This window comes from Dermochelys coriacea, chromosome 5 (genome assembly GCF_009764565.3).
Source record: "Dermochelys coriacea isolate rDerCor1 chromosome 5, rDerCor1.pri.v4, whole genome shotgun sequence".
In the NCBI taxonomy this organism is placed as follows: Eukaryota; Metazoa; Chordata; order Testudines; family Dermochelyidae; genus Dermochelys; species Dermochelys coriacea.
The window spans coordinates 1,675,605-1,702,567 of NC_050072.1; the positions used below are offsets into that span (position 1 = coordinate 1,675,605).

Sequence of the window (26,963 nt, forward strand, 5' to 3'; positions counted from 1 at the left end):
CACCCAGAGCATGCTGACCATCTTGGCTAACAGCCATTGATGGACCTGTCCTCCATGGACTTATCCAATGCTTTTTTCAACCCAGTTACTCTTTTGGCCTTCACAACATTCAGTTTCCCTTCCCCAAAATAAAGACCAAAATCTGCCACTGCTTGGGAAAGGGCAGCAGTACGGCGGATATAGCTTCATACATATAAAGGAGCTAAGATAAAAATACACATGATAGGACAGTGGGCATCCCCCAGGAAGTCTTCTGGGGACACGACTGTGTGCTCTGTGCCTTAGTGATCCATTTTATTAATATATTACTAAGTATTTGCTTTATCTAGAGACATTGGTCACACTCCAAGGGATCATGGAGCCAGAGATCAAAGAGTCAGATCTGAACCACCTAGGCTGCCCAAAACCCTAGGTTCATAGCCCGGCATGGTTGATGCAGGCCTCCGACATGGGACACCTACCCAGATTGCACCATACCAGGCCATTTACTGAACTGCTGCTTTATGGGAGACTTTCTAACCAAGGTGTGCTCTGCACTGATTTCCTTAAAACTCTTATGCAATTTCATAGAGTTACTATCAGCAGGACCCTAGAGACTCAGAACATGGTTCTATAGAAATTACTCTAAAATCCTACAGATTTTACATAGGAACATGACATCCAGACCAAAGGGAGTGATTCACACAACATCCTTTCTATAGGTTTTTTTTAACCATCCTGTAGAATTCTACATCAGGGATATAATTATCCACTGCATTTCATTGGATGGCTCAGCATTCCTATACCAAGGTTATTTTCTATTAATTTGTGAAGGACTTTTCCAGAAAGGATTGAAGATCTCACAGCTTTTTTGTATAATTAGGGATCTACACCAGTGTCCCTGGCCAAAATTCCCCACCCCCTCTGTTATCTGTGCACTTGTTAGTCACCAGCCTGCACCCCAGAAGCAGTTGCATATACATGATTGTAAAGGGCTTACAAATAGCACTACAGAAGTATAGGACATTGGTTTTTGGGCCACATCTTGAAGCCATTGCTTAATCCTTAGTCAAGGAAGATTAAGGACTGATTCAGGTTTCAGGTCCAAGCCCAACAGGCTGTGAATATTCTCCTATTAAGCGAGGGTTGTAGAGGGCACCTTTTCCATTCCTGTCACTAACAGTGCAACCCAGGGAGTTCCAGCCATTCTCAAACCAGGGGCCATACATTCGAGACAAGACAGAATCTGCTCCCATGCACTTCAGAACTGTGCTCTGCGCTCTACCCATTGCAGGGAAATTGCTTCAGTTTCTAGCACAGGTTTTATTCACCTAATTCCTGTCCAGAAGGGATCACGGAACTGAGCCAAAGAATCCAGGAATAAACCCCCTAGAGGTGAGCCTGGGTATTAACAGGAAAGGTTACCTGGTCAAAGAGGCTCATTCCTAGCACCGGGAGGGAGGTATACACCAAATTGTAGAGGGTGATGAACCACTGATCATACACAGTCTAGAAAAGAGTAGAGAGGTCGGTTAGCAAAGGGATGCCTCTGTTCATCTGTAACGGCAATCAATGACCCTGCCCACCTGTCCGTCTTTCACATCTTCATTCACAGAAGGTGCCATTCACCCCTGAGCAGAGGGCTGGCCTAAGGGCTAGGCCCAGGACACTGAGCTCCAGCTAAGCCTGGCATAAAGGGCACAAACTGTTGCAAAACAATTCCTTTGCTGTTCACTTTTCAAAATTCAGTCTGTGACACAAACAGCACCTGTCCAGGCTGCTGCATGCGACTGAAAAGTAAATGGCACCCACTGGCCTCAGCCCAGCACTGAGAAACAGCTGGGCAGTTCTGGAATATTGAGCCAAAATAATGCAGATTCCTTTAAAAGAAAAAATCAATAAATAAAAAGACCCCAAAATTTACACTGAAGAAAATATATAATAAATGAAATTAAACACAAATGAGCTGAAATACAGAACTATCTGGGCTCTCTCGTTTTCAGATTATGATGATTATTTATTAAGTTTATTATGTCATACCAGGATCAGTATGTATCTGAAGAAGTGGGTATTTTACCTATGAAAGCTTAGGCCCAAATAAATCTGTTAGTCTTTGAGGTGCCACCAGACTTCTCATTGTTTAATTACACTATATCCACTGGATCATCCTTGTCCACATGTTCATTGACCCCCCTCAAAGAATTCTAATAGATTGGTGAGGCATGATTTCCCTTTACAAAAACCCCAACAGATTGTGTTCATCTATGGGTCTGATAATTCTGACTATAGTTTCAACCAATTTACCTGGTACTGAAGTCAGGCTTACCGGCTGTAATTGCCAGGATCATCTTTGCAGCCTTTTTAAAAAATTGGCATTACATTAGCTATTCTCCAGTCATCTGGTACAGAAGTGGATTTAAGTGATAGTTTGCATATCACAATTAGTAATTTTGCAATTTCATATCTGAGGTCCTTCAGAACCCTTGGGTAATGCCATCTGGTCATCGTGACTTATTGTTTAATTTATGAATTTGTTCAAAAACCTTCTCCAGTCACACCTCAAGCTGAGGCAGTTCCTCAGATCTGTCACCTAAAAAGAATGGCTCAGGTTCGGGAATCTCCCTCACATCCTCAGCTGTGAAGACTAATACAAAGAATTAATTTAGATTCTCTGCAATGGCTGTATCTTCCTTGAGTGCTCCTTTAACATGTTCAGTGTCCAGTTTTTGAGTCTTTGGCTAGCTGTTCTTCAAAAACATTTTTAAAAAAAGAAAAGGAGTACTTGTGGCACCTTAGAGACTAACAAATTTATTTGTATTTTTACCCATGGCTTGCCAGAGCTGATGCTCCTTTCTATTTTCCTTGGTAGGATTTGACTTCCAATTATTAAAGAATGCCTTTTTGCTTCTAATAGCTTCTTTTACTCTGTTGGTTAGCCATGGTGGCACTTTTTTGGTCCTCTATGTCAGGGATTCTCAAACTTCATTGCACCGCGACCCCCGTCTGACAACAAAAATTACTACAAGACCCCAGGAGAGGGGATCGAAGCCTGAGCCCACTTGAGCCTCGCCACCCCGGGCCAGGGGTCCAAAGATGAAGCCTGAGCCCTGCAGCCCTGGGCGGGAGGGGCGGGGCAGGGGTGGGGGGGAAGCTGAACCCCAAGTGCTTCAGCAACGCAGGAGGGGAGGCTGTAACCTGAGCCCCGCCGCCCAAGGCTGAAGCCGAAGCCTGAGCCCTGCCACCCAGGGCTGAAGCCCTTCGGGCTTTGGCCGCAGGTGGTGGGGCTCAGTCTTTGGCTTCGACCCTGGGCCCCAGCAAGTCTAACACCAGCCCTGGCAACCCCATTAAAATGGGGTTGCGACCCACAGTTTGAGAACCGCTGCTCTATGTTTTTTATGAGGTGGCAGTAGGGTTGTATGACAGCCACTAGGTGGCAGCAGTGATCCACCACAGGCCCCTGCAGAAGTAGCAGAAATTGCAAGGGAGCCGGGTGTGGGATGCCGCCTTCTGACCCGTATACCAGACGCATGCTGGGAGAAAGGTTAACCTGCTCTCTGCTCCATCAGTAGCATACTCAATAATGCTGCAGGTTAGCCCCTGGCCAAACATTTTCACATTATCTGTGTTTCCCCTGTGCTACTGTGAAGCACCCGCATGTTCCCCCGTAGCTAGCACTAAGTGTACGGGTGCAGGGGACATTGGCCACAGCACGTGGCTTTTCACTGTACAGACTTCCCTGGGAAGCAGCAACAATCCACAGGAGATTTGGGCTTCAAATAATTTTGTGGCATGTTGCTTAAACAAACAAAAGCAGCCATGGCATTGCCCAGCTCTGCCCCAGCATACGCTTCAGGCCCGGCCAGGTCCCTGCCTTGACACCCCTGCCCTACCTACAATGTGAACCAGCCCATGGGTTTCCTTCCTCCTTCTCGCATGTTTTCCCACGTGGTCCCCTCATGAATGGAACGGCCTCCCCATACCCACTTCTGGATTTACAAAATACTCAATAATTTTACATCAACATCAATTCACAAAATCCTGATGAACATGTGAAATTCTGTGACACCAGAGAAAAATGTCACTGGGCGGCTACTGGTGTTAAGCAGGCCTTGAGCACCCCATTGCTGTCAGCAATGGAGCAGGTGAATGGGTGAGAACATCAGCTAGGGAAATTCACTACCAGTGCCCATGGAAAGAAGAAGTATCCCAGCCAGAAACACTCGGAATGATGAAGACATATGAGTAATGTTTGCCCCAAGGAAGGAGCTGGCTTGTCTCATCATGGTTTTATTTTGCAGAGGAAGCTTCTTTTGTCCACAGGACTGAGAGTCAGGAAAGCTGGGTTCCGCAGGCTCCCCATGTGACTCAGACAAGTCACTCAGGACCACACTTTGAAAGTTATGCAGGCACCCAAAGCTGATGATGAAAATATCTGGCCCTTGGCCTTTCTATGCTTCAGTGACTCCATAAGTAAAAGGGGGATAACTGGACTTCCCCAGAGTACCTCACAGCGGAACAAGAAGGGGGCTCTTCAGTCCTGTCTGTAAAGTGCTTTGGGCTCCTCTGCTGGAAGATGTTAGGGCAGGAAAAGGATTATTATCACATTTAATATAGAGTGTGACAGGAACACAGAAACTGGCGCACCTGTGCAGAAAAGCCGGAGAAGAATCCATACCAGAAATGAACTAATGTGAAGGCAAAGTTCTTATAGAAGAAGTATCTGAGGAACTTGCACATGCGGATGTAGGACCATCGCCCGTGGACTAAGAGCAGGCGCTGCAGGTAACGGAACTGTGCGAAGGAAAAGTCACTGGACAGCACAGCCTGCATCCCCTCCTGGCCACTGATACCGACCCCAATGTGGGCAGCTGAAAAAAGAGGAGAATCCAGATCATTACAATGAAAGCTTTGTAGCGTTAGTGTTTATCAGACTACCCATTGTATGCTGGGACATGTAGTCTTTGTGGGTCACACCCACGCTTGAGCAGAGGGCATTCCTGCATGGAACACATTTGGCCCTCCAGTCACACTGCAGGCTGCTGAGTAACAGATTGGTTTCTGAGTTCTAATTTATATATTGCCATTGCTAGAAAATGAGCTTTGAGATGTGTTTAAATGCATTGAGTGTGCACGGCCACCTCCAGTTGCATACTAAGCTTCTATACACTAAGAACATAAGAACGGCCATTCTGGGTCAGACCAACAGTCCATCTAGTACAAACCAGCCTGAGCCATCTTATAGTCTAACAAATTTATTAGAGCATAAGCTTTTGTGAGCTACAGCTCACTTCATCGGATGCATTTGGTGGAAAAAACAGAGGAGAGATTTATATACACACACACAGAGAACATGAAACAATGGGTTTATCATACACACTGTAAGGAGAGTGATCACTTAAGATAAGCCATCACCAGCAGCAGGGGGGGAAAGGAGGAAAACCTTTCATGGTGACAAGCAAGGTAGGCTAATTCCAGCAGTTAACAAGAATATCAGAGGAACAGTGAGGGGTGGGGTGGGGGGGAGAAATACCATGGGGAAAGCTTATGCTCTAATAAATTTGTTAGTCTCTAAGGTGCCACAAGTACTCCTTTTCTTCATGGGGAAATAGTTTTACTTTGTGTAATGACTCATCCATTCCCAGTCTCTATTCAAGCCTAAGTTAATTGTATCCAGTTTGCAAATTAATTCCAATTCAGCAGTCTCTCGTTGGAGTCTGTTTTTGAAGCTTTTTTGTTGAAGGATAGCCACTCTTAGGTCTGTGATCGAGTGACCAGAGAGATTGAAGTGTTCTCCAACTGCTTTTTGAAAGTTATAATTCTTGACGTCTGATTTGTGTCCATTCATTCTTTTACGTAGAGACTGTCCAGTTTGGCCAATGTACATGGCAGAGGGGCATTGCTGGCACATGATGGCATATATCACATTGGTAGATGCACAATTTGCAAACTGGATACAATTAACTTAGGCTTGAATAGAGACTGGGAATGGATGAGTCATTACACAAAGTAAAACTATTTCCCATGGTATTTCTCCCCCCCACCCCACACCCCACTGTTCCTCTGATATTCTTGTTAACTGCTGGAATTAGCCTACCTTGCTTGTCACCATGAAAGGTTTTCCTCCTTTCCCCCTCCCCGCTGCTGGTGGTGGCTTATCTTAAGTGATCACTCTCCTTACAGTGTGTATGATAAACCCATTGTTTCATGTTCTCTGTGTGTGTGTATATAAATCTCTCCTCTGTTTTTTCCACCAAATGCATCCGATGAAGTGAGCTGTAGCTCACGAAAGCTTATGCTCTAATAAATTTGTTAGTCTCTAAGGTGCCACAAGTACTCCTTTTCTTTTTGTGAATACAGACTAACACGGCTGCTACTCTGAAACCCATCTTATAGTCTGTGGGCATTATTAGTTCAATCAAACATTTACACAGAAAAGTCTTAATAATAACTTGCATTTATTAAACAGAGACATAAGTTTAATATGATAGCTAACGATAGAGATTTAACTAATGACACCATTCTTGATGGCTGGGGGTTGATTGGATTCAGAGGTTCCTATGGAATAATGAGTCGAGCAGAACTCTGAGTCCCCATCCTCTCGTGGTAGTGGTGGTATTTTCTAATTATCACTGTAACATGCTTCCCCCCGCCCTTTCTTGACTGGCTGCCTGACTTATCATCTCCCTTGAAGACCCCGACTTAATCTTTTCTTTCTTAATTAAAAAGCCCCAGTTAATCAATTTGTGTAAATTAAAGTGAGGAAGATTAGCAAAAGACTCTTCTGAATAATCTTACTTAATTAAATCTAGTGTGAGGAATTGTTATAGTCATAAGGCACCCAATAAAGAAACAGTATTGTCAGAGACTAGGTTTCAGAGTAGCAGCCGTGTTAGTCTGTATTCGCAAAAAGAAAAGGAGTACCGGGGGCACCTTAGAGACTAACAAATTTATTAGAGCATAAGCTTTCGTGAGCTACATCCGAAATGCATCCGATGAAGTGAGCTGTAGCTCACGAAAGCTTATGCTCTAATAAATTTGTTAGTCTCTAAGGTGCCACAAGTACTCCTTTTCTTTTTGTCAGAGACTAGGCGGCTGTGTTTTAGGGCTTGACCGGGAGGACCGGGAGGTGTCCCATGAGTCACACGAGGATGCTAAGACATTCACAAAAAACTATACAGAACATTTACAGGCATCCAAGCTGTCTCCTTTCACTCTCCTCACAGGCTTATCAGCAGCTATTATTTGCATTGCAGGAGTGCCCAGAGGCCCCAGTCAGGATCAAGGCCCCCCCTAGGATGAGGGTTGTACTGATACACTGCCCCAAAGGGTTTGCAATCACAGTAACGAGTGGTGTAGTAGATGGGCAGAGGGACTGGTGGAAGGACAAGGGTAGCACTGACAGGCACTCAGGGGGACACAGACCCACTCTGGGTGCACCCACACAGTCCTGAGTCTTTAAAAAAAAGGGACTATCTAAAACAAACCAACAAAGATCAGCAATCTTTGCTGGCCACATACCCAGCTGGGAACAGACCATGGAACTTCCCCACCCAGGAAACACCTACTTCACAACCTGCCCATTCAGGCAGCTCTGATCTGAGGCTGCCAGACACCCACAGAATGGAGTGTTCTTTCTGCTGGCCAGGTGAATGTCTTGCTGGTGAAAGCCATCCAAGTGGCAGCCCTGGAGCCCTGGCCAGTAATGGGTTTCATTCTATCTCTACCAACCCTGTGGTGCCTCATGAAGATCACAATGGAGCCAGACTGGAGAGGAGATCTATGGCAGTCTCGTGCGTGCCGGTAGAGTGGAACATGGGAATGAGATCAGCCGTCAGCTCGGGGAGCAGAGATGTGCCCAGGAAGGGTCACGCTCTAGTCTCTGTCATTCCCACTGAAGTCAGCAGGGCTAGGTGGGTGGGGAGCAGAATCTGGCTCTTAAGCTGAGTGGAACATCTTCACTGACTTGGTTACTTACCTGTAACCTGAGTTCATTGAGATAGGCTCTGCAAAGTCCTACTTGTGGGATCAAGGTCCCGTGCTATGAGCTTCTGGAACATCCCTCGATCTGCTGGCAATGCTCCTACTTATACAGCCCAAAATGCTGTTAGCCTTCTTGGCAACAAGGGCACACTGTTGACTCATATCCAGCTTCTCGTCCACTGTAAGACCAAGATCCTTTTCTGCAGAACTGCTGCCGAGCCACTCGGTCCCTAGTCTGTAGCGGTGCATGGGATTCTTCTGTCCTAAGTGCAGGACTCTGCACTTGTCCTTGTTGAACCTCATCAGATTTTACCTCATTGTGACTTGTTCTAGAGGATCCAGAAGTTCGGTCACCTCTGTTCACTTTTTGGTCCTTTCACCTGGAGCAGATGCTCGTTTTGGTGCCCTGCTGTCCTTGTTTGCCTAGAGCTGCATAGCCTGCTTTCCTGGGGGCAGTACTGCTCACTGAACTCTCACCACGGGGAATGTGCAGAGGCCACTCAAGGAAGAAATGGAGGTTACTTATCTGGCACCGAAGTTCCTAGAGATGGAGTCTGTATTCATACTCCTCGTCCACCTTCCCCACTTTGGAGATGGCAACGAAGTGTCTCTTGGCAGAAATCAAAAAATTGTTGTTTTACACTATGCCAAGTGTAATAAATAGTCCAAAGGTAATGGCCAATGAGCCCATTATCAGGCCCACCTGCTTTGGAGCTGCTCAGATGGGGAAATCTCTCTCAGTTCATGGAGTAGCCTTGGCAGATCAAAGATTTCTGCTTTCCAGTAGCATCTTTTGGAACTTAGTATAAACGTTCCTGTTCAAGAGTCCACTATCCAGATTCAAGCTGTTGACCAGAGAAACTCCGAACCTTGGTGGAGACTCCCACTCATCTTGGAGTCAAGCAACGAAATGGTTTGGAAAGCAGGACTTTCAGATACTAATCTCATATTCACGATACTGAATGACAAAATTGCCAGTCTCTAACCAAGGCTATTGACAGCAACTTGGTACCAACTAAACCGACACTGGAAAGCCCTTTAAATTCAATCCAGGGCAACATATAGAGAAGTTCCTGCTCTTCATGCAGGAAACAAATGCAATATTGATGTTAGGTTTTGCTTGCCCTTGAATCAGAACCATTGAGAAGCACAGTATCCCTGGTGGGAAAGGACTTAACTGGTATTTGCCCCCTTGCAGAAAAAAAATTAATACGAGATGGAGCCCTTGATAGAGCACTTGCACTGTTGAGTGTCAATTCTGCTCTAAGAGTCTGTCACTGTGTCTTGTTTCAGAGTAGCAGCCGTGTTAGTCTGTATTCGTAAAAAGAAAAGGAGTACTTGTGGCACCTTAGAGACTAACAAATTAATTTGAGCATAAGCGTCCGATGAAGTGAGCTGTAGCTCACGAAAGCTTATGCTCAAATAAGTCTCTAAGGTGCCACAAGTACTCCTTTTCTTTTCACTGTGTCTTCTTTCCCTGGTGGAGGAGACACTGGACCCATCCAGTGATGACACTGAACTTTATGAATGGGAACTTTTCCTAACAGAACTGGCTAGAGCAACCCCCTCTGTGGTGATCCAGGTAACGCATCGCTGTAATGCTGTCCATCAGAACCTAGGTTTGGATTTATGAAGGGGAAAAAACCCAGACAAGCCAGAAATGGCTCTCAGCTCTGGTACCTCGACATGGAGCCACATCTCTCACTGAGATGACAAACCTGGGAGCGGATGGAGCGTGAGGTAAAGAATCTTTTCTCTCCTTAGAACTAATACTGCACTTGGCAGGAAGGTGACCTGGGAAACTCCCTGGGGGCATGTTCTTTCCCTGCCTAGTGAAATAAGGTATCTAGAAAGCACTGGGACATTGTGGCTCAGGTGTTCCTCGTGTAAAGACAAGGTAATGGAGTTAGGAAGAACCCTGCTGAGGCCTCAGACACTGTCTGGTGTGAAAGCTATCGCTTAGCTGCACCAGTAAGGAATCTGAGCACTGCAGGAAAGTCTGTAGGTCTGGAATACATCCAGATTTCAAAGACCCCATGCTGCCTAGCAGGGATGAAGGTACAATTTTATTGACCAAGGTCTACATTGACTCCAAACAGAGGGATGTGCAGAGAGACAGATGTATGAAGATGTGAAAGTGACTGCCTTTGACAGGTTTCAGAGTAGCAGCCGTGTTAGTCTGTATTCGCAAAAAGAAAAGGAGTACTTGTGGCACCTTAGAGACGAACAAATTTATTAGAGCATAAGCTTTCGTGAGCTACAGCTCACTTCATCGGATGCATTTGGTGGAAAATACAGGGGGGAGATTGATATACACACACACAGAGAACATGAAACAATGGGTTTATCATACACACTGTAAGGAGAGTGATCACTTAAGATAAGCCATCACCAGCAGCAGGGGGGGGAAGGAGGAAAACCTTTCATGGTGACAAGCAGGTAGGCTAATTCCAGCAGTTAACAAGAATATCAGAGGAACAGTGTGTGTGTGGGGGGGGGGGGTTTGGGAGGGAGAAATACCATGGGGAAATAGTTTTACTTTGTGTAATGACTCATCCATTCCCAGTCTCTATTCAAGCCTAAGTTAATTGTATCCAGTTTGCAAATTAATTCCAATTCAGCAGTCTCTCGTTGGAGTCTGTTTTTGAAGCTTTTTTGTTGAAGTATAGCCACTCTTAGGTCTGTGATCGAGTGACCGGAGAGATTGAAGTGTTCTCCAACTGGTTTTTGAATGTTATAATTCTTGACGTCTGATTTGTGTCCATTCATTCTTTTACGTAGAGACTGTCCAGTTTGGCCAATGTACATGGCAGAGGGGCATTGCTGGCACATGATGGCATATATCACATTGGTAGATGCGCAGGTGAACGAGCCTCTGATAATGTGGCTGATGTGATTAGGCCCTATGATGGTATCCCCTGAATAGATATGTGGACAGAGTTGGCAACGGGCTTTGTTGCAAGGATAGGTTCCTGGGTTAGTGGTTCTGTTGTGTGGTTGCTGGTGAGTATTTGCTTCAGGTTGGGGGGCTGTCTGTAAGCAAGGACTGGCCTGTCTCCCAAGATCTGTGAGAGTGATGGGTCGTCCTTCAGGATAGGTTGTAGATCCTTGATGATGCATTGGAGAGGTTTTAGTTGGGGGCTGAAGGTGATGGCTAGTGGCGTTCTGTTGTTTTCTTTGTTGGGCCTGTCCTGTAGTAGGTGACTTCTGGGTACTCTTCTGGCTCTGTCAATCTGTTTCTTCACTTCAGCAGGTGGATATTGTAGTTGTAGGAATGCATGATAGAGATCTTGTAGGTGTTTGTCTCTGTCTGAGGGGTTGGAGCAAATGCGGTTATATCGTAGCGCTTGGCTGTAGACAATGGATCGAGTGGTATGATCTGGATGAAAGCTAGAGGCATGTAGGTAGGAATAGCGGTCTCGAAGATAGCTGGGAGTGCTGGTAACGAAGGGCCTGAGGAGGGAGTCTACATAGCCAGACAATCCTGCTGTCAGGGTGCCAATGCCTGAGATGATGGGGCGTCCAGGATTTCCAGGTTTATGGATCTTGGGTAGCAGATAGAATATCCCAGGTTCGTTACCAGCACTCCTAGCTATTTTCGAGACACCACTGACTTCCTGAGGAAACTACAGTCCATTGGTGATCTTCCTAAAAACACCCTCCTGGCCACTATGGATGTAGAAGCCCTCTACACCAACATTCCACACAAAGATGGACTACAAGCCGTCAGGAACAGTATCCCCGATACTGTCACGGCTAACCTGGTGGCTGAACTTTGTGACTTTGTCCTGACCCATAACTATTTCACATTTGGTGACAATGTATACCTTCAAATCAGCAGCACTGCGATGGGTACCCGCATGGCCCCACAGTATGCCAACATTTTTATGGCTGACTTAGAACAACGCTTCCTCAGCTCTCGTCCCCTAATGCCCCTACTCTACTTGTGCTACATTGATGACATCTTCATCATCTGGACCCATGGAAAAGAAGCTCTTGAGGAATTCCACCATGATTTCAACAATTTCCATCCCACCATCAACCTCAGCCTGGACCAGTCCACACAAGAGATCCACTTCCTGGACACTACGGTGCTAATAAGCGATGGTCACATAAACACCACCCTATATCGGAAACCTACTGACCGCTATTCCTACCTACATGCCTCAAGCTTTCATCCAGATCATACCACTCGATCCATTGTCTACAGCCAAGCGCTACGATATAACCGCATTTGCTCCAACCCCTCAGACAGAGACAAACACCTACAAGATCTCTATCATGCATTCCTACAACTACAATACCCACCTGCTGAAGTGAAGAAACAGATTGACAGAGCCAGAAGAGTACCCAGAAGTCACCTACTACAGGACAGACCCAACAAAGAAAACAACAGAACGCCACTAGCCATCATCTTAGGCCCCCAACTAAAACCTCTCCAACGCATCATCAAGGATCTACAACCTATCCTGAAGGACGACCCATCACTCTCACAGATCTTGGGAGACAGACCAGTCCTTGCTTACAGACAGCCCCCCAATCTGAAGCAAATACTCACCAGCAACCACACACCACACAACAGAACCACTAACCCAGGAACCTATCCTTGCAACAAAGCCCGTTGCCAACTCTGTCCACATATCTATTCAGGGGATACCATCATAGGGCCTAATCACATCAGCCACACTATCAGAGGCTCGTTCACCTGCGCATCTACCAATGTGATATATGCCATCATGTGCCAGCAATGCCCCTCTGCCATGTACATTGGCCAAACTGGACAGTCTCTACGTAAAAGAATGAATGGACACAAATCAGACGTCAAGAATTATAACATTCAAAAACCAGTTGGAGAACACTTCAATCTCTCCGGTCACTCGATCACAGACCTAAGAGTGGCTATCCTTCAAGAAAAAAGCTTCAAAAACAGACTCCAATGAGAGACTGCTGAATTGGAATTAATTTGCAAACTGGATACAATTAACTTAGGCTTGAATAGAGACTGGGAATGGATGAGTCATTACACAAAGTAAAACTATTTCCCCATGGTATTTCTCCCCCCCAGCCCACCCCCCACTGTTCCTCTGATATTCTTGTTAACTGCTGGAATTAGCCTACCTTGCTTGTCACCATGAAAGGTTTTCCTCCTTTCCCCCCCTGCTGCTGGTGATGGCTTATCTTAAGTGATCACTCTCCTTACAGTGTGTATGATAAACCCATTGTTTCATGTTCTCTGTGTGTGTGTATATAAATCTCTCCTCTGTTTTTTCCACCAAATGCATCCGATGAAGTGAGCTGTAGCTCACGAAAGCTTATGCTCTAATAAATTTGTTAGTCTCTAAGGTGCCACAAGTACTCCTTTTCTTTTTGACTGCCTTTGAGACTGTCTGATAGCTCTGGCTGCTGGTAGCAGTGATGTGACCATGGCAAAGAAGAATCTGGATCCAGGACAAGTTCTTGCAGCGAGGGCATTGCTGTGTGCCAGGGAGGAAGAACACACCAGGAGACAGCTGGGCAGGGCTGCCTCTACTTACTTTTGATCATGCTGACGTCGTTTGCCCCATCACCAATCGCCAGGGTCACGGCCTTCTTGTACTTCTTCACCAGCTCCACCACCTGGGCTTTCTGCAGGGGGGTCACCCGGCAGCAGATCACCACTTTGCACATGCTGGCTGTTCGCACCAGCTCGAGCTCCAAGTTCCCTTCTAGTGCGTAAGCCTGTGGAGCGGAGGAGAACATGCTATGAAAGTGAGATCAGTCCAGACACAGCGCCAGCCCAAACCACAGAACCAGCAGGAGGAAGAATAACTAACCCATTGTGTCAAAGAAAGTGCCTGTGAGTCATGATGCCCAGAGGAGCTACTAGGCCAAGAATAAGAGCTGGGATGAGATTTCAGAGCAGCAACGACACCTGCCTCTATCACCAAAGATCCCCCTTTTCATTATTAGCAGTGACACTAGCGGAGTTTGCCCTCTTGACCTTGGTAGGTGGGTCTCTGCTCACTGCTTCTGGCTTAGTTCCTAAGGTGAGAGTAGAGGTTTGTATCCTGAGAAGACCCTGCAGCACTGACTTTCTCTTACAATTATAAACATGCTGTAACTTACAATTAATCAACTCCCACAAACATTCCTCAATGGATTCTCCATATTTCCCTTTCCTGCCAAATCTGGGACTCATGTAAATTCATCTGGCTGATCTACAGGCTCCAAGCCCCCTGCATCCGAAAACCCCCCAAACAAAACTACATCCCAGATGGGCTGATTTACAATTTGGGAGTGCTTTAAAAAAGCCTACTAGAACTGGTCATAAGAAAAAGACAAACAAAATAAATCTTCCTTCCCAGTGTTGACCTTTTACTTTATTAGGATGTGTTATTTCCATTCCTGAAATCAACAAGATAACTGGATGTCTGCTCAGAAACTCATCCCTCCAACACTGCCTGGCAGATAGGGACACATTTCTGCCTTTTCACATTTCTTACAGAATGTGCTTCTTGTGCTTTGATGTCTTCTCTGCAGACATTCACGGAGGGAATCCAGATGACTCCCTCCTTCCCAGAGCCATACAGCAGACCAGCTGCCCTTTCCACTTAAGGCAGCAAATCGGCAGCCCAGATTTCCTTTATTCCAAAAACAGTAAGCCGTGTGAGTCACCAACACCCCCGCGGCCCTCCCATCAGCAGCAGACAGGCTTGCTCAGCTGGAGAGACCTTTTTGTGATTCGTTTTTACCATGCTATGGACAGCAATAGTTTTTACCACTTTCCAAAACAACCTCAATGCACAAAAACCTCATCTAACAAAATATTATATGCAAGCCTCGGTAATGTCCCTCCATGCACACAAATCAGTGTGTCATGTAATGCTGTGCGTTTAGCCATAACAAACATGGTGCTACTCTCCACTTGCTGCTGTTATTTTTGTTTAATCAGGATCACAGATGTGAACGTGGCAACACTGGGACTCTGTCACCACTCTCATGGAGCTGGTCCAGGCTCCAGGTTCCACGTGAGAAAAACTAGCAGCTTTCCTGCACACTAAGAATCAGATTTTCCAGGGAACCGCCGCCAACGCTTTGACAAGCCTGGCAGCAGCAGGCACACCAAGCCATCCTTACCAAACTATGGCCATTAATAACCAGGCCATACACCCCATTCGCTTGCTCTTCAGGTAAGATCCTTGACTTCATGGAAGGGTTTTTAAACTTGATGTTAATTTCATCACTTTCCTGGAAGGAATCCGGATTCATTTTCTTCCTTGCAGTCCTTAAAAGGATCAATCATTAAAAATACAGAAACAAATGTATGTTATTTTCTTAAACCCAGGTTTTTTAAAGAAAAACATGTTCCCCCTTGTTAGTATCATTCTCCTTGCAGAGGGTTTGAAGGACTCTGGCAGCACACAGGGCTTGAGTAGCCCTTGGAGAATTGCTCTAGTGACAGAGCAGTGTATGGCGAGGATATGGAGCCCTAGGATTCCTTGCCCCTGAAGCACCTAACCTAGGGGCTAGCTGGGGCTGGGATGCAAAGCAGCCCGTAGGAAGCTGTGGGATAACCACTGGAAGTTATAGCAGCCCCTGGAGCTTGTTCTGGCCTCTGGAGCAGGCAGAATCCATGAGACATAAAGGTGGCTTCAAACCATCTTTACCCCTCCCATCAGGCAGTGCCTTCTGAGACACTGGCCCCCCACCAACGCCCCCATCATCAGCTTAGGATCAGACATCAAGAACAGACTGGCTCCTCCCTATGGACGAGCTGAGAAAAGCATCCAGCTACGGGACCAGAAAAAGGATGACCTTGGAAGAAGGTTTCTAACCATCAGAGGAGTGAAGTTCTGGAAAAGCCTTCCAAGGGAAGCAGTGGGGGCAAAAGACATATCTGGCTTTGAGACTGAGCTTGATAAGTTTATGGAGGGGATGGTATGATGGGATAGTCAAAGAACAATTAATTGCCAAAAATTAGGCTATTAGTGGTAACTATGCCCAATGGCCTGTGATGGGACATTAGATGGGGTGGGATCTGAGTTACTACAGAGAATTCTTTCCTGGGTGTCTGGCTGGTGAGTCTTGCCCACATGCTCAGGGTTTAGCTGATCGCCATATTTGGGGTCGGGAAGCAATTTTCCTCCAGGGCAGATTGGCAGAGGCCCTGGGGGTTTTTTGCCTTCATCTGCAGCGTTGGGGCATGGGTCACTTGCTGGAGGATTCTCTGCACCTTGAAGTCTTTAAACCATGATTTGAGGACTTCAATAGCTCAGACATAGGTCAGGGGTTTATTACAGGACTGGGTGGGTGAGATTTCCTGGCCTGTGTTGTGCAGGAGGTCAGACTAGACTATCATAATAGTCCCTTCTGACCTTAAAGTCTATGACTCTATGACCTGTTGGCACAGCAAGAACCACTTTATGTCCACAACTGAAGGCACCATGGCCCCAGACCCTCTGGCCCACAACGATCCAGAGTGGTCACCACTGTCCTTTTTTACATCAATTTTAGGGCCAGAATGGACCATTCATAATCCGCTAGTCAGACATGCATAGCACAGGCCACAGATTTTCACTCCATGATTCCTGCATCAAGCCCATCTCTGCTGGCTGAATTAGGGCAGACCTTCCAGAGACAGCCAGTCTAGAGTTAAAGTTCACTTCTGGTGAACTGTGTTAGATGAAAGATGTGGACAAACTGGAGAAAGCCCAGAGAAAAGCAACAACAAGGAATAATGATCTAAAAACCATGACCTATGAGGGAAGATTGAAAACATTGGGTTTGTTTAGTCTAGAGAGCAGAAGACTGAGGTGGCACATGATAACAGCCTTCAAGTACATACTTATCCACTGAGGAAAGGACAGGAAGCAATGGGCTTAAATTGCAGCAAGGGAAATTTAAGTTAGACATCAGGGTGGTTAAGCACTGGAACAAATTGCCTAGGGAAATTGTGTGGAATTGTGTGGAATCCCCGTCACTGGAGGCGTTTAAGAGCAGGTTAGAAAAACACCTCTCAGGGATGGTCTAGATAACGCATAGTCCTGCCACAGTGCATGGGACTGGACTAGATGGCCTATCGAGGTCCCTTGTTAGAGTCCTACATGTCTATGATCCTACGAAGACAGAAGACTAGAATGGCACAAACACCATTCAGTTCTCTATGCTAAACGCACTACGTGGCGATGCACAATCTGGCTCTTTACCTGAGTTCATTTAACACGTCCTCAGAGGTGTTGCCTTCAATAATGAAAACGTCCTCCATGTCGTCATGCAGCATGTTGCAGGAGTAGCCAATATTCACGGCAGTCTCTGGAATAATCAACAATTTCATTCAGACTCAGACAGGAATGATGTCAGTTACCCAGCCACCCTGCACTCTCCTTGGGCCATTTCCATGACTGACAAGTACTGGGTATCTCATCAGAGACCAGGCTTCCTAGGGCCACAGAGATTGACATTTCAGCACAAGAGACTCAGCTCTTCCTGCTGCTGAAGTGGATGCACTGACTTTCCCATGCAATTTACTGCATGTGGGTCATCTGCTGTGCATGGACCCTGATGATACAAGGGCACTTCTGAGGAGACCAGGGCCTTTTGCACGACATTTCTCCAGCCTGCACTGCTTTGCAACACGCTGCGTTCAGCCCTGTACCCGAGAACTGGCTGGATTTCAGCAGGACTGAAGGTAAAAAGGACCAGACCCTGAGCTTGTTGACATCAAAGGAACAATGTCAATTTATACCACCTAAGGATCTGGCCTATGTCCAAAAAGCCATTTGGCCTCTTTGGGGAAGAAAGGCATAATAGAAACGTTCTCTCCAGCTCTCCAGATGAGGTGGGGAGGTCATGAGGACCAGAGAGGCAGCTACAGGTTATGTGGTTCCATTTGTTGTTTAATTCTTGGGAAAATGAAGCTCCACAGAAAAATGCTGCTCTCAGGTTGGCAGACCAGGTACCAGCTCATGCCAAGGCCACTAGGCCTCACTGAAAACACTGACCAATGCACACCTGGAAACCCATGTGGCTCACCTGTGTGCTAGCATTGCTAAAACAGATGTTACGTTTCTAAGAAAGTGTGTAGTGTTTGACCTTTATGAACTGTGTGCGAGTTGCTGCAGGCATTGATCTCACTGGTAATAGCTGCGCCCCATGCTACAGGGAATAGGGATAACTATAGAAGTGTTTGCTATAACACTGGAAACCCCCGTCAGGAGAGGAGTATTACCAAGTGTGACATACCAGTGAACCACTAGGGATGTCCCCTCCCAACAGAAGGACAGCCATAGACACCAGATGAACCACTGGGGAACATCAGTGGACAGGAGACTTCGTGGATTGCTCCCCCACACCCATGAGGTAAGCAAACCCATGTCCCCTTACAGTTTGAACTATGGAGGAAGGCTCTGTATCACCAGGCTGCTTGGCATTTGGAGAGGGCAGCATTTCTAAGCATAAGCAAGGGATCCCCAAGCTGCTTAGCTTGGGTTACCCCTAAAGGACATTAGAGCTTGCACATTACAGCAGCTTCTGCTACTTTTTGGAACCTAAGGGCTGGTCTACCCTACAAATTTACATTGGCGCACTGTGCAACTGTAGCATGTCTGGTGAAGACGCTCTAAGCCAATGAGAAAGCTCTCCCGCCAGCTTAACTCCACCTCCATGAGAGGCAGTAGCTATGTTGGCAGGAGAGCGTCTCCCGCTGACCTAGCGCTGTCTACATTGCGGGGTAAGGTCAGCGTAACTACATCACTCAGGGGGGTGGATTTTTCATACCACTGAGTGACGCAATTATACCAATAAGTGTGTAGTGTCAATCAAGCTTAGGAGTGTAAATCATTTCTGTGCATATGTTACTTTCTTTAACCTTGCAAACAACTCTCCTTTCTTTTTCCTAGTTAATAAACCTTTAGTTAGTTTAAAACAGGATTGGCTACAAGCGCTGTCTTTGGTGAGAGACCTAAGGTACCATTGACATGGGGGAAGTGACTGGTCCTTTGGGATTGAGAGTAACCTGAATAGTGCCATGATTTTTGGAGTAAGGGACCATCTATCACAAAGGCAGGCTCTCCTGGGTGGCAAGGCAGACCGGAGTGCCCAAGAGGGCTGTCTGTGACTCCATGATTAGGCTGTTGTAGGGCCTGAGGAGTTCACACTTGGTAATCGGTTGGCGAAATCTAATGACAGAACACACAATCAGTGTGGGGTTTGTGCCCATTTGTAACAATCTGCCCTGAGGTTGGCACCCACCTTCGTGAGCCATTCCAGACAGCCTGACAGCTGCAGGAATTTATTCTCTGTGACCACAACCCTTCCCCACTTAGTGCGTTCTGCAAATTTCTGTGACATGCTGTGAGCCCTCCTCCCCCACCCCCATTCCAGATCATTAATCATGGTGCTAACAAAGATCAGATCTAACACCAATTCCCTGGCTTCAGGAAAGCAAGACTGGGTCTTTCCATTCCCTTTCACCAGATCAAACAGGGCTGGGAATCTTCAAGTGACTCCTTCTGCTCCTCTGTCACCAGGGCAGGTAGATGTGTGTGTGTTGGCTCCTTTCCCGAGGACTGTCTCTATCGTTCCCACCCTCCAGAGTGCCCGCAGCCTCAGGACTCACACTAGGCCTGACCGTCCAGACCCGTGGAGTTTTGCCTGAGTAAACACTGAGCGTGGCCCTCAGGATCGGCCCTCTCCTCAGTGTTCAAAAGGAGGCAGAATCAGGATGCAGGCAATGGAGGGAACCGCCTATGCATAGGAGAGGAGGGGAAAGGCAGAGGCAGCTGCCCAAGCCATGTGTGTCTGTCCCAGACCATCCCCTTTACCTTGCTTGTCTCCAGTAAGAACCCAGATTTTAATGTGGGCTTTGGTCAGGGTTTCAATCGTCTGGGGGACTCCATCTTGTAACTTGTCCTCAATAGCCGTGGCACCTAGCAGCTTCAAAGACAGAAGGAAATGTGTGAGCTCCCCAGTGGTCAGCACTAGAGGAGAGCGCAGTTACTTCTGCTCCGTCCTTCTGGCAGCACACACAGGGCTTGGGGCTCAGCCCAGGCCTGATTCCACTCAGCTCTATTTATTGTACACGTTATTGTGGCCCTAATCCCACAAACCCTTGTGCATGTGAGTCATCCCACTGACCCCGCTGGCCTGTATGCGTGCATAAATCACTCAGGTACCTGCTTACTGGACCGGAGGCCGTTCTCTTTCTCCACCCGCCCTGCACTTGTAGCAGCACAGTGCGGTACCTTACAGATGGGAATATTGCCCACATGGATGTATCAGGGCACAAACATTGTTAAGAGTCTCTTTCCCTACTTGTTGGCAACAACCACTGACCTCAAATATTGGTGACACGTGGGCCCAGGGAGGTGATGATCAGACGCAAATGAGATTTCGGCTCTAGCTTCCAGCTGAGGTTTTTAGGCAGAGCCTATTACTGAGCTTTCGACCTGCTCTTGGGGTTAGGCTCAGAGTTCAGGTCTCAGGCTCTGAGCCAGTGCCTGGGTCTGACTGGGGCTTCAGGACCAAAATCTCCTAAACTATGTTTGAGAGACCTCTGCTATCCTGAACAGCAGACATCTCCTCCGTCAGCTGTTCTTGGATCCTTCCTTGAAATCAGAGACAATGTAACAGCAAGCACACTCGCCTTTCCAGAATGCAGAGGTGTGACCCATCCTGACCGTTACCTGGATCTCTGAACCACATCTTATTAAGTCAGTTACATGTGGGGCTTGCTCCAGATCCCTTGTGGCCTAACGGTGTATTCATAACCAGCCAGCTAGTGAGTGATCAGGTGAGGGAAGCATGGAATGGAAAAGAAAAGACGAAAAAGACTAAACAACTCCTGCTTGTCACAGAATAGAGCGAGGTCTGCTCTGACGCACTGTGTGCAATAGCAGCCTGGGGCTGAGTCACCTGGGGCTGTTGTAGATGTAACATCAAAGTCTCTCTCACCCAGGCAGCTGCAAGCCCTCCGCCGCCTTTTGAATCTGGTCTGGAAGCGTTTCAGTCCTCCCCAAGCAGAGCTCAATAGAGTGCACACGATGCTCATGAATTCCGAACACACTGAGGGTACAGGGCCCTGGGATGAAGGCCTGAGCTCTCCCGTGGCCATGCTCTCTCTGTAACTGTAGTGAAGCACCATGGAGCTCTGGTATCTGGTACTGTGCATGGACAGTGGGGAAAACCCATGGGCCTTGTCAGGAGTTCTGCTGGCCTTTGCCAGCCTGCTCAGATCTGGTGTACAAACCATGGAAGGGGGAGAGGAGCAGCTTCCTTTCCATGACTCTCTCCTTTGCTTTGAATACAATCAGCAAGAAGCTGAACACGTGTGTTATTAAAACCTCTGAATTTAACCAGGTTCCATCCCCACTCTCCATCATGACCTCCCCCTACTGCCTCCCGGCTCCTTCTGCAGGCCCCTGACATTGCAGAGAAACCTCCTGTCCTTAGCTCTCAGCAGGATCATAAGACTACATGACCCAGGACCCTCCTACTTCCTCATGGCCTCCCTGCCAGCATCCCCCACACCAGATTCTCCTTTCTCTCTCTCACGACTGGGCTATCCCTCCCCCAGTTCCTTCCTGCAAATAAAGTCCTTTCTTCCAGAGTGCACACACAGGCCCACAGGAAACAGAAACCTTCTCAGAGAGCGTGACATAGCAGCTGTAGAGTTTCCAAGATTTCATAAGAGCTGCTGTGATTGCATAAGCTGCATCGCTTCCATTCAGATAGAGCATGTATCTTCTTTTCCTTCATTCCCCACAGGTAGCACACAACGGGTGAACCCCAGGGGCATTCAAAAAGCAGCAGCAGCAGTCACAGGAGAACCCTGCTTGCAGATCACAGTTTAGTCATTGCTTTCATTCACTTCAAGTTGACACAAACTGTTTTGCGGACACCCTTCTCTCCTCCCAGGCTGACAGAACAGATGAACGGCTCCTCCAGAAATGCAGAGGGATCCAGGAGCTACTCAGGACAGGGCTGTTACAGCTCGTCATTTAGAAGTCAGAAGAATAATAGTTCAACTACTTTAACATACAAGGGACAGCTATGAAATATCTGTGCCAGTGTCACCTCCATCCAACTCTAGTGTGTTCACCCATGAAAAGTCAGCTAATCAAACACCTACATAAGTTAATATAAAACTGTTCCCAGACAGCTACTGGGTGCTCACCAAGTCATCAGTGAAAACCCAGGACTGCCATGATCAACCCATTTTAGTTACACAACCCATGTAAAGTCATAGCGATCTGCTTACTGATGAACAAACTTCCCGGCTGCCTGCCCACAGCTTGACCCAAATTCCATGAAAGACCAACCATTAAGTCTTTTTCAATCTCTTCGTATAACTCAGATAACTTTTCTTCCCGTCCATCCAGGGCAGTGCTTGCTTCATGGTGACGTTTGTGCCATTCCTCAAAGTAGTCCTCCTGCAGGTTTTTGTAGGCCACAACCAGAGTCCTCAAGCCTTCACCTGCAAACTCCTGCAAGACATGAGTGGGATAGGTGAGGTCCAGGCGGTAGAACACTCTTCTAGCTTGATCTGCAAGGAGCGCTATTTACAAACACCCTCTCACCCGAAAGATGCCAACCCAACTTCTGCAATGAATAGGATGAAAAGTTGCATTTAATGCTTTAAACTCACCAGCACCTGGAAATCCAGATCTACTCTTGTACAGATCCGTTTTTAACTGCAGTCTATTGCCTATACCAGACCAAATCCAAAGAGTTTTCCTACACTTTGACTTATAAGTTTTCCATTATCAATGCACCTATGTCACTGGTATTTGTATGAGGCCTATGTAAAACACACAGAAAAGACCTACTCCCAGAATTTCAGAATTGTGCCCATGCAATTGCTTGGCAGAACTGTTGATGCTTTCTTTGCATTGAACACAAGTCATTGCATGCACGATTTCAACGAGCAATCGCATCTGCACCTTCACAGCACGAGTGACTGAAAATCTGGACCCCAACGCTTGTTGTAACCAGCCCAACAAGGTTCCCTTTTGGAAAGCTCAGATTCTCCCTTGGGGAGGACAGATGGTATAACCACCATCCTCCTGCTGTGGGTTCCACTGGGGGAGGGCAGCTTTCAGCTGCAGCTACCTATGGAATGTGCTGTATCCTCAGCATGTCCTCCTCCAGCCCTGGCCTGCTGTCTTACTGTGCTGGGACTTCACTCTGCTATCTCGCTGCAGGCCGTCTGTGCCAGTGTAACCCCTCCTGGTGGACTTTCCACGACCTGGGGCCCTGGGTTCTGCACTGCACCAGCAAAAGCCAGTGTCATCTGGAGGTGAGCATAGGCCCTGATAGATAATATTATCTTGTTAATTGTATCTTATATACAAATGCAAGAACTCTAAATACTAAGATGGGTGAACTTGAGTGCCGGGTATTAACTAAGGATATAGATTAAACAGGCATCATGGAAACTTGGAATTATGATAATCAGTGGGACATGATAATACCAGGGTACAAAATATACAGGAATGACAGAGTAGGCCACACAGGTTGGGGTGTGGGAGTGGCCCTATATGTGAAAAAAAGCGTAGAGTCAAACGTAGTAAGAATCTTAATTGAATCAAACTGTACCACAGACTCTCTACAGATAGAAATGCCATGCTCCAAAAAATCAGAGTATAACAGTGGAAATGTACTATCCACCACCTGACCAGGATGATGACAGTGATTGTGAAATGCTCAGGGAGATTAGGGAGGCTACAAAAACAAAAAACCAAATAAAAATGGGGCATTTCAACTATCCTCATATTCATTAAGAACATATCACCTCAGGACAGGAGGCAGAGATAAAATTTCTAGACACCATTAATGACTGCTTCTTAGAGCAGCTAGTTCTGGAACCCACAAAGGAAGAGGCAATTTTTGATTTAATCCTAAGTAGAGCACAGGATCTGATCCCAAGTGATGATTACAGCTGAATAGCTAAGTCACTGTGACCATAATGTAACTAAATTTAACTTCCTTGTAGGGGAAAAATACCAAAGAAACCCACTACGGTAGCATTTAACTTCAAAAAGGGGAACTACACAAAAAGGAGGCTAGTTAAACAGAAGTTAAAAGGACAGTCACAAGAGTGAAATGCCTGGAAGCTGCATGGAAACTTTTAAAAACACCATAATAGAGGCTCAAACTCTATGTATACTTCAAAGAAAAATGCCCCCATGACTAAACAACAGAGTAAAAGAGGTGGTTAGAGTTAAAAGACACCTTTTAAAAATTGGAAGTCAAATACCACTGAGGAAAATAGCAAGGAACATCAACTCTGGCAAGTCAAGTGTAAAAGTATACTTAAGTAGAGCAGAAAAGAATTTGAAGAGCAACTAGCAAAATACACAAAAACAAGAGCAACGGTCAGATCTGAGGTTATTGCTGCCCTGGGTTGTTTTTAGAAAGATGAAAGGCTCAGTAGCCTGTTACCAATTGCCTGAACTATCCAAACTCCAAAACACAACTAAATGTAAGGACCCGATGAATGTGTTTTTCAGGCAATGGCCCCCTGAATCTTTACAGAATAACTCTTTCCTTTCCATGGTAAGTTACACATTATTTGCCAATCTCCCAGGGAGATGCCTTTAGGGTTGCTTTAGAGATCATCCACTTTTCAGCCTCAGTGTTGATTCCATTTCCAGCTCCAATGGTGGCATCAGAGACACTCACAGAGAACAAGCGACTCCCACCCTGCCCGTTATCTACAGGGGGTTCCCCTGCCAGGAGAACTTACATTCAAATGTTCCATGGTCTCTTCCTTGAGGGGTCCACAGGAAGAATGCAGCAGTTCATAGACAATGGTGTCAGCGCCCTTGCAATACAAGGTCAGGTCACCCTCCGGACTTCGCACTAAAAGCAATGGGAACAAAAGTTCTGCAAAACCCAGACTATAGCATTTGGCAGTCATCACATCAAGTGTAGAGACATCCAAACTCGCCCCACCAGGGGTGAGGCTCACGCCTTCTCTGCTCAGAATGGAGGAGAATGCAGCCACTCCCATCTTTAATACAAAGGTGTGGTGGCACAGACTGCAGGCCCAACACGCATTGCTCCCCTGTGATTTGAGCAGATGCACTGCTGAAGCCTGTAGTCGCATGCATGGGTGGGGCGCAAGGACATTAATATCCAGATGCCAAGAGAAGTCTACCATTGAAGACCTGGCTCCGCTCCCAGTGAAGTCCCTGGTCACTTCCACTCTATCAATACATTTACACCACCTTAATCACTGCAGTATCTGGACGCCTTGCAAGGATGGCCATAGAAGAGGAGACCCGGGAGAAGGAGTATGAGTCAGAGAGCCCAACCGAGCAGAAAAGTGGAAGGGGAGTGATAGGAACACACCGATGACAGACATTCTTTTGCGCACGTTGTTGAAGTCCAGAATAGCCAGGAGTTTATAGTCTTTTGTTTCTCCCATTTCCACCACAGTGATGGTCTCGGGGGTCCGAGCACGAAACACAAAGCCAAAGTTTCGGGCCGCGGTGACCAAGGCTCCTTCGTCTGGAGACTGGGCCTGATACACCAGGTTACCTGCCATGCAAGAAAGAAAGAAACAATCTATGTTCATCTCGGTCCTGGATTCATCACCCTGCTCCTGACGTGAATCAAACACAAGGGCTGAGGCATTCTATAGCCACTGCTCACCTCCTGTCTGGCCATATACCGACCAGATGCAATAAAACCCGCACACAGACACACGCCTCCACAGGCCACAGACTGACACACTTTAGGGACAGAGAAGCTCCATTAGGTCCCATCTAATCCATTCCCCAGAGCCAGTGCAAGGTTCCTAGCCTCCATCTAGTGGAAGGATCTCCCTCTGCTTGGGGGACTTCTGCAGCCCAAGAGCTCTCACTGCCAGGAACTTTTCCTTTGCTCAGCCTCCTCACCACCCCAGGTACCCTCCGCACCAGTATTGCCGTCTTTCAGATCCCAAAGGACAGGACTGGCACAGCTCTCAGAAGGGCAATAAGACTCTGCCCTAGATGGAATTTGGGTGGATAGGATCGTGGGATTAGCATGACTAATGAGCCCCCATTTGTCAGGATGCAGCAGGCACTGCCCCTTGCATGAGCTCAGCTCTGCTGACTGGTGCAGGGAGGACGCAGTGCGTGGCTTTATTCCCATTGGCTCTGTGGGGCCAGTGCCACCAACAGCTCTCTGCTTGCAGAGCCTTTGCACTCCTTGGAGTAGTTATTGCACTTTGGCCAGCCCTTACTCTAGGCCACAAGGCATGGGAGTCTCCTGGGGTCCTCTCCCGACGAGGCACCCCGCAGAGCCACGCCAGCTAATGAGCAACCACACGCTGACTCAGATAATTAGAGCCCCGTGTGGATACAAAAATTTGGATCCGATCCGCACCAGCACCCTCTAGAGCAGCAGTTCTGAACCAGGCATCTATGGCCCCCTGGGGGGTCATGAGCCGGTTTCGGGGGGTCCATAGTCCTGTGGGGCCAAAGCCTGGAAACCTGGAGCTCCGCAAAGGAGATGCCAGGGCTTACTGCTCCAGACATCAGCCCCCTGGGGGCTCAGGGCTTTGTGGGGGGACCCTCTGAAACCACAGCCGCCTCAGAGGGCCACGAACCCCCAGTAGAGAACAGCTGCTCTAGAGCCCTGTGTGGATAAACAAATTTGGATCCATATCCAATCTGCCATCCACAAAGATGGCAAACAATACAGCCACATCTTAGGGTTGCCAGGCATCTGGATTTCGACTGGAACGCCTGGTTGAAAAGGGACCCTGGTGGTTCCGGTCAGCACCACAGACCGGGCCATTAAAAGTCCGGTCAGTGGGGCAGTGGGGCTAAGGCAGGCTCCCTACCTTCCCTGGCTCCATGTGGCTCATGAAAGCGGCTAGCATGTCTGGTTCCTAAGTGTAGGGATGGCTAGGGAGGCTCTGCGTACTGCCCCAGCCTCCGCCCTGAGCACTGGCTCCGTAGTTCCCATTGGCTGAGAACTGCTGCCAATGAGAGCTGCAGGGGCGATGCCTACAGGTGAGGGCAGTGCACACTATG

At 47.2% G+C, this 26,963-nt stretch overlaps 1 protein-coding gene across 1 annotated transcript in view; it reads right to left on the bottom strand.

The window, feature by feature from the left end:
- LOC119856188 (phospholipid-transporting ATPase ID-like) overlaps window positions 1-26,963 on the bottom strand; it is a 133,727-nt gene that overhangs the window by 11,654 nt on the left and 95,110 nt on the right. Inside the window, 9 exon segments of the mRNA XM_038403408.2 lie at window positions 1,405-1,488; window positions 4,624-4,847; window positions 13,494-13,677; window positions 15,076-15,223; window positions 17,145-17,250; window positions 19,761-19,872; window positions 22,257-22,421; window positions 24,683-24,798; window positions 25,291-25,479. Coding sequence (XP_038259336.1) covers window positions 1,405-1,488; window positions 4,624-4,847; window positions 13,494-13,677; window positions 15,076-15,223; window positions 17,145-17,250; window positions 19,761-19,872; window positions 22,257-22,421; window positions 24,683-24,798; window positions 25,291-25,479 — 1,328 coding nt within the window.